We start from the raw sequence: 7,737 nt of genomic DNA, 5'->3' as shown, positions 1-7,737 counted from the left end.
TTTTTGCTGTTTATGTTCACTACATATTTAGCAGAAACGATATGAAAACTGACTGAAGATAAAGAAATTTCAGTTGTAAGACTTTTGTAGTCATGCATCATGATGTCGTTTCCTATTATTTAAAACAATGGGGGCATAAAATACTCTTACATGTTAGTCATCTATTATTTAAAAAAAAGAAAAGCTGAAACCAGCTTGTGCTGGTCTTGCCTGGTTTAAGCTGGTGGTCAAAACCTCTCTAAAATCAGCTTGCTATACCATCCATAACTAGACAGAAGGCCAGCTAAAACCAGCTTAGTCTGCTCTGGCCAATGATAGTGTTTGTGACCCAAATCATGTGCTGAAAAAAAGAAAAACCAACTGAAACCAGACTGTGCGGAGTGATGGACTTTTTTAGATCTGATGGTTTTAGAGAGGTTTTGACCACTTCTTTCAGCTGACTAACCAACTAAAACCAGCTAAGACCAGTCAACCAGCACATTATTAAATACATGACACAGACATTAAGATAAAATTATGATTGTTTATTAATGGGAACAACACATATAGAAACAGCGTAACAATAAACACCATCTACAACAACAAACTGACATCAAACACAATAATAATAAACGCAACTAATGTAACTCTTGAGCGTTAAATCTGATGGCATTGATACAGTCAGACTATTTTTTTTCCTTGCGTAACGGTGTTTTTATTATATTATATATACACACTAATACGTGTGTGTTTTTAGCAGGGAATTATCTAAAGATTTAATCAAGTTAAACTAAAACACTTATTTATGCATCAAGAGTCACATGAAAAAACAACTCCACTAACAGAATCGTGTTTCTTCTATATTGTGAAATGATGTTGTTTTGTTTTGAGTTTGTAAAGATCTGGTGATGCGCTAATGATTGTGAAAAAACACCGTTACGCAAGAAAAAAAAAGTCTGACCATATCAATGGCATCAGATTTAACGCCCAAGAGTTAAATTAGTTGCGCTTATAAAAACTTGTGCTCTGATTTATCATCCTTCTTTTTATTATTATAATTATTATTATTGCGTTTGATGTCAGCTTGGTGTTGTAGATTGTGACGCTGTTACTATGTGTTGTGTTGTTACCGTCGGGAGTGAAAAGGGTCTCTCTCTAGTCTCGGTTCCTGTCTGTAGGGGTTTCATCTGTTTTCTGGTCCCGCAGGTGGAATGACTCATTTTTCCTGCTCTAGTTTTACTGTTAAATGACATTTGTCATGAGCTGGATTGATCCGTGGGCGGGTCTGTGAGGATATAAAAGCGCACACCACGAGCATCAATGAAGCCCGACAGCAGCGCCAAAGATGGTGAGTGACCAATCGCGTCATCATTCAGAGTGATGCTTGTTGAAATACTCCTAACTTTATTTTAATATCTTAATAGCTTAATGTCATGTATGTGTGTGTATATATATATATATAATCTTCATTGCGCTTTCGTTTCTCTAGTTTCTCTTATGCTCAGTATGCTTTTTGCTGGTGTCCGCTCTCTCTGGAGCCAATGGTGAGGAAGAGTACACTTACTGGCGCACGGATCCGGTCACCAGACAACAGCTGCTGTGTAATCGGTGTCCCCCGGGATCACGCCTGCGCGCGCACTGCACGCGCTCCAGCCAGACGGAATGCGCCCCGTGCGGTGCGGGTCTGTTCACGGAGTTCTGGAACTACATCCCGGACTGTCTGCGCTGCGACACCTGCTCCGACCATCAGACCATGAGAGTCGTTCGGCCGTGTAACGGATCCGTCAACACACTCTGCGAATGCAAGGCGGGATTCTACTGGGATGAGCACTTCTGCAGGAGACACAGCACCTGCAAACCGGGTCACGGAGTCAAAGCTTCCGGTAACCTGCCTATATAATAATAATACGTTTTATTTATATATACATATAATATATACAAGTGTACACAGATAGTATACAACTTATGAAAAGCCTAAAATAAGTTACAAAACAATCATAGATACGCGTGTCTTTTAATTAAAAGCTAATATCCTAATAATAATCTTACCTTAATCATCTTTCCTTCATCAATAACTCAGTTTTATCTTAATATCATATAAATGTAATTATTTAGATTACTTTTAAATTAGAATTCAACTAATAACTCACACATAATATCACACATTTAATGATTTAATACGAACTGTTAAAGATAAAGATATTATTTAGATAAGTTTAATACATTTAAAGTTGCATTACATTTCATAACTCACAGTGTCATCTTTATGAAACTTTTTTGAGCAAAGTTCTGATAAAAAAAAAAAAAAAAAAAAAAAAATAGTTCTGATATTAATAAATATGAGCCTGGAGTACAAACTAGTCTTTAGTATCATGGGTATGTTTGTGGCAATAGCCAAAAATACATAGTACAGGTCAAAATGATTTTTCTTTTATGCCAAAAATCATTTTCACCTTTTTGTAAATTTCCTACCATAAATATTTCAAAATGTAATTTGTGATTAGTAATATGCATTACTAAGTTCATTTGGACAACTTTAAAGGTGATTTTCTCAATATTTAGACTTTTTTGCACCAAATATTGTCCTATCCTAATAAACCATACATCAATGAAAAGCTTATTTATTCAGCTTTCAGATGATGTATAAATCTCAGTTTGAAAAAATATACCCTTATGACTGTTTTTTGTGGTCATGAGTCACAAATGTTCAGAACAAGTCATAGTATTAATATTCAGTCGAGCTATTCTTCTCCGTGTGAGTTCACAACGTCACTGTAGTTTGTTTACGGTTGCTAGGCAACAGCTGATACTCACACCTGTTATCAAGTATCATGTAAGTTCATCATTAAAAGCTTAGTGGTGTTTCGCCACACAGCTGGTGTTTTGTTGCCTCTTGCCTCCGCTGGCTTTATTCAGTGATTCATGTGATGACGGGTGATTGATTGTGTGTATGCAGGGACGCCGCACAAAGACACGGTGTGTGAGCTCTGCGCAGACGGACACTTCGCAGATGTTACTCAAGAAAACACAACGTGCGTTACTCACAGCGCCTGCGAGGACCATAAACTGCTGCTGCTGCCGGGATCCAGGTGGCATGACAGTGTGTGTGCAACATGTGACCATCACGATCACACACCGAAAGGTACACTGACACACACATTCACAATCAGACTTGCACTCCAGTCGTCTTTAATAAATGATTTTTACAGTGTGAAATGATGGAGAATTCATCCTCAGCCGCTGTTCTTCTTCCAGGTTGGGAGGATTTATTCAAGCCGGTTCTGTCTGGTCTGCACGTTCAGTTTGGGATTCCCATCGAGCGTATGCAGAAGTTAGTGAACCGGCGTCTGCGCAGGGGGAGCGGCAGGAGGAACGGCAAGCGAGCCGCGCCGCAGCATCTCCAGCGGAACGACGGGACGTCTGAGGAGGAACTGCTGAACCTGCCGTCCATCCTGGAGGAAACGCACCAGAGTCTCCTCGCAGACAGAATCGCACGCAAAATCCTGCGATTCCAGCAGCACTGCAGAAGCAGAGAGTTGTAACCGTGCGACAGACGAAGGTTGTTCACGCTGCACTGAAACACTCACTGCGATTTGATTTTGATACTGTCTCACCTGCTTTATAAAGTCTAGAAGTGCATCAGATTTTGTCCTGACCCTTAAAGCTTCCAGCGAAGGGTGCTGGATGTGTGACGCTCAGATTGTACTCATGCACTTTACAGTCTGTCCTGTCAATAAATTTCACATGCTGTGTTGCACTGGACTCCACTGTTTTGTAAATAATGCAGATGATTTTTGTGTTGTATTGGTTTTGCATTGAAAATGCTGTTCCCTATTTATTGACTAAACTGTGTGTCAGACTACAAAACAGCTCATTAAACGGTGAAACGAGCTTCTGACGGTCTCTAGGGTTTTTCTTTGATTAACCTGAAATGTGTCTGCTCGTGTGTTCTAGGCAAGATAAGAGTGATATAATATTATGCATGACAACTGTCTGCATAATCGACTTCTGTTTTAAGTTGATTGGTTATAGTGTTTACAGGCTAGTGTTTTAATCATTAACGTATGCCTCACCTTACATGACAACTACATTAAAATTCACCTAAAAAGGCTGAGAAAGCCTCGCCTGAAAGTGAAGCAGTTAGAAAAGCTTGAAGTATAAATGTTTACATAGATTAGATTAGACAGACGTTGCCTAATCTAGCACATTGCAAGAATGACTTAATGTGGTGTTACCCAGAAAGCAGAAGTACATCTGCAAGATGTCTGTTAAAGATCGCTTGATCTGGAAATCATGTGCTGTGTACAAACATCTAACAGACATCTTTCAGATGTCAGTCTTACGTACATTCTAAATCATAAACATCATAAAGACATTTTCGTAACACCTGTTTGACATCCTAAATGTCCTACAGACGTCTTGCAGATGTCAAATAGACGTCTCCGTGATGTATGTGTGCTTTCAGGGTAGCATGTTGGTAGCACTTTTTCAGCATGATTAACATGTTTTTATCATATTTTTGGCACAATTAGCATGTTGTTAACGTGTTACTAACACGGTTAGCATGTCGCTAGTATGCGTCTACCATAATTACCTGCTAGCACGTTTCTTTAATGTTTCTAGAATGATTAGCACATTGCTAATGTGTTTCTAACATAATTATCATGTTGTTAGTATCGTTTTAGCATGTTGCTAGCCTATTTCTAACATAATTAGCATGTTGCTAATTAAGATGTTAGCAATATTAACATGCTGCTAACATGTTTTTGGCATGATTAGCATGTTGTTAACATTATTAGCATGTTAGCATCTTTTTAACATGGTTAACATGTTGTTAGCATGTTGCTTGCATGTTTTTGGTGTAATTAACATGTTGTTGACATGTTTCGAACATGAATACCATGTTGCTAATATACTGTAAAATGATTAGCATCTTGCTAACATGTTTTAAACATAATCAGCGCATTGTTAGCATGTTGCTAACGTGATTAGCATGTTGTAATGTTGTTAGCATGTGTCTAACACGTTGTTAACATGATTTGTGTATAATTAGCATGTTGTTAGAATGTTTTAAACATGATTAGAATGTTTCTAACATGCCATGTTTTTAACATGTTTCTAGCATGATTAGCACTGGTAGCAGGTTTGGTAACACTTTAGAATACAGTTCCTTCATTAGTGAATAACTACACAGGAATAAATGACTAATGCACTATTAACATTCTAGTAACTACTATTAACTAACAAGAAACTCTGATTAATGAATCAGTAAGTAATAGTGCTCAGTTGAAAGTAGTAGTTCACTATTAGCTAATCAGTAACTACTAGTTTTTCATCGCTCCCAAAGAACTACTATATACAGATTAATAATTAATGTGAATGATGCAAAATGTATCATTAATTCTAAAGTAAAGATCATGGTAACCCACTAGTAATGACTCAAGTATCACCAAATACTTCAGAAGGAATTACTAATTATTTGGATCCGTCTTCTAAAGTGAAGATCATGACAAATTCTTAGTAATGACTTAGTAATAATATCACTGTAATATCATTACTTAGTAATGAAGCCACTGTAAACTATTGAGTTATATGTAAGGTTTTGAACAGTAATGACTCAGGTGTTACTACATACTTCTAAAGGAATTACTAATTATTTGGATCCGTATTCTAAAGCAAAGATCATGGTAACCCAGTAGTAACGACTCAAGTGTTACCAAAGCCATCGGAAGTATGACTGTCCAGAACCTTACAAAAACCTCAATAGTTTTTAATGACTTTAGTCATTACTAAGAAGTTGTCATGATCTTCACTTTAGAATATGGATCCAAATAATTAGTAATTCCTTCTGAAGTATTTGGTAATACCGTAGTCATTACTAGTGGGTTACCATGATCTTCTCTTTAGAATGAATTATACATTTTGCATTATTTACATTAATTATGAACATGTATATAGTAGTTCTTCGTAGTTCTCTGGGAGATATGAAAAAAATAGTAGTTAGAGATTAGCTAATAGTCAACTACCACGTTCAGCTGAGCTCTATTACTTACTGATTTGTTAATCTTTGTTTCTTGTTAGTTAATAGTAGTTACTAGAATGTAAATAGTGCATTAGTCATTTGTTCCTGTGTAGTTATTCATTAATGACGGAACCGTATTCGAAAGCGTTACCGCATGTTTCTATCATGATTAGCATGATGCTAGCAGGTTTTTAGCATGATTAGCATGTTCAGAGATTTGGTGCATCCCAAATGGCGTGCTTATACACTATTCTATAACGTTTTCTAGTATAAATAGCGTAAGTAGTGTGTTCACACTGAAAATTCCAAAAATAAGAAAGTGCACTTTAAATACCCAAATGATGCACTTAACAGACACTTAATTTACTCAACTGTCGCAGCTTTACTTACGTAGCAAAGGCGGAGGGGCTTTTAGACTCAGGCTGTTTATGAATGACAAAATAACCTTATATAATGCATACACTACATGGTTGAGTGCATAGTGCTTAAGTGCATAGTGTGACATTTGGGATGCAGTTATGTTTTTAGCATATTTTTGGCACAATTAGCATGTTGTTAATGTGTCACTAACATGATAAGCATGTTGCTATCATGATTCTAGCATAATTAACATGTTGCTAGCATATTTCTAACATAATTAGGCTGCGACATGGAGACCGGGGGTAGCGGTAAGCCAGGAAAAGCCTGCGGTTCATCTTCTCAACCTTCTTCTGGCTATGTTTCAGTGACAATGGCGTTGATCAATGTGACATCTCTTTCAAACAAGTCTTTTTGAATGTTTTTTTCTGATTTGGATTTTCTATACGGAGACTTGCCTCATCATTGGGGATATGGCTCCTTTTTCTGAACTTTCCTCTCCAGACTGTCGCTTTTTTAGCTCCCCAAAGTCAGTTGGACAGGGTGGGGACCTTGCTGTTATTTTTAAAAATAAGTTTGAATGCAAACTTCTAAATCAGGGGTGCTCAACCCTGGTCCTGGAGATCGACCTTCCTGCAGAGTTCGGCTCTAACCCTGACCAAACACACCTGAACCAGCTAATTAGGATCTGAAGGAGCACTTGATAATTACAGACAGGTGTATTTGATCAGGGCTGGAACTAAACTCTGCAGGAAGGTCGATCTCCAGGAACAGGGCTGGGCACCCCTGTTCTACATCTACTAAGGCTTACTCTACATTTGCTCTGATAATGTTTTAATTTTGGGAGACTTTAATATTCACGTGTGTTGTCCTTCCAGACCCTTGGTTAAAGAGTTTAATCATCTTTTAGAGTCATTTGGTCTGTCACAGTGTGTTGTAGGCCCTACACATGAATGTGGTCATACCCTCGATTTAGTGTTAACATTTGGATTTTCTGTCGGTAGTGTGCAAATTGTTATTTTCTGACCACAAGACTGTTTTGTTTAACCCTATTTTTCGTATAATGGTCAAGCTACTGATGGTTCTGTTGCTGTTGAATCTCTTCCTCGACTACTAGTAGTTTTTCAGCTGCTTTTGGTGTTCTTCCATTGGAGTCTCTTTTTTCTGATATGGGACCTGAGGAGTTGGCTATCCTATTTAACTCTTCATGTTCTGATATTCTGTATTCTGTTGCTCCTTTGAAAATTAGGAAGAAAAAAGTCAAGTCCCAACCCTGGTTGAACACCAATCTTAGGGCTCTTAGGCAAGAGTGTAGGAGGCTGAGCATAAATGGCTCCAAGATAAATGACAACTTTCGTATGAATTTTTCAGCGATTGTT

General features: G+C 37.7%; 1 protein-coding gene across 1 annotated transcript; it reads left to right on the top strand.

Annotated features, from left to right (window-relative positions):
* Window positions 1-1,170: 1,170 nt before the first annotated feature.
* Window positions 1,171-3,870, top strand: LOC127182343 (tumor necrosis factor receptor superfamily member 11B-like). The gene is made up of 4 exons (XM_051137610.1): window positions 1,171-1,327; window positions 1,469-1,862; window positions 2,936-3,121; window positions 3,235-3,870. The coding sequence occupies exons 1-4, from the start codon at window positions 1,325-1,327 to the stop codon at window positions 3,519-3,521; spliced, it is 870 nt and encodes a 289-aa protein (XP_050993567.1). The 5' UTR covers window positions 1,171-1,324; the 3' UTR covers window positions 3,522-3,870.
* The last annotated feature ends 3,867 nt before the right edge of the window (window positions 3,871-7,737 follow it).

This window comes from Labeo rohita, chromosome 19, assembly GCF_022985175.1.
Source record: "Labeo rohita strain BAU-BD-2019 chromosome 19, IGBB_LRoh.1.0, whole genome shotgun sequence".
Taxonomy (NCBI): Eukaryota; Metazoa; Chordata; class Actinopteri; order Cypriniformes; family Cyprinidae; genus Labeo; species Labeo rohita.
The sequence above is the reverse complement of the archived record's forward strand: the minus strand, read 5'-3'. Positions and strand labels throughout refer to the sequence as shown.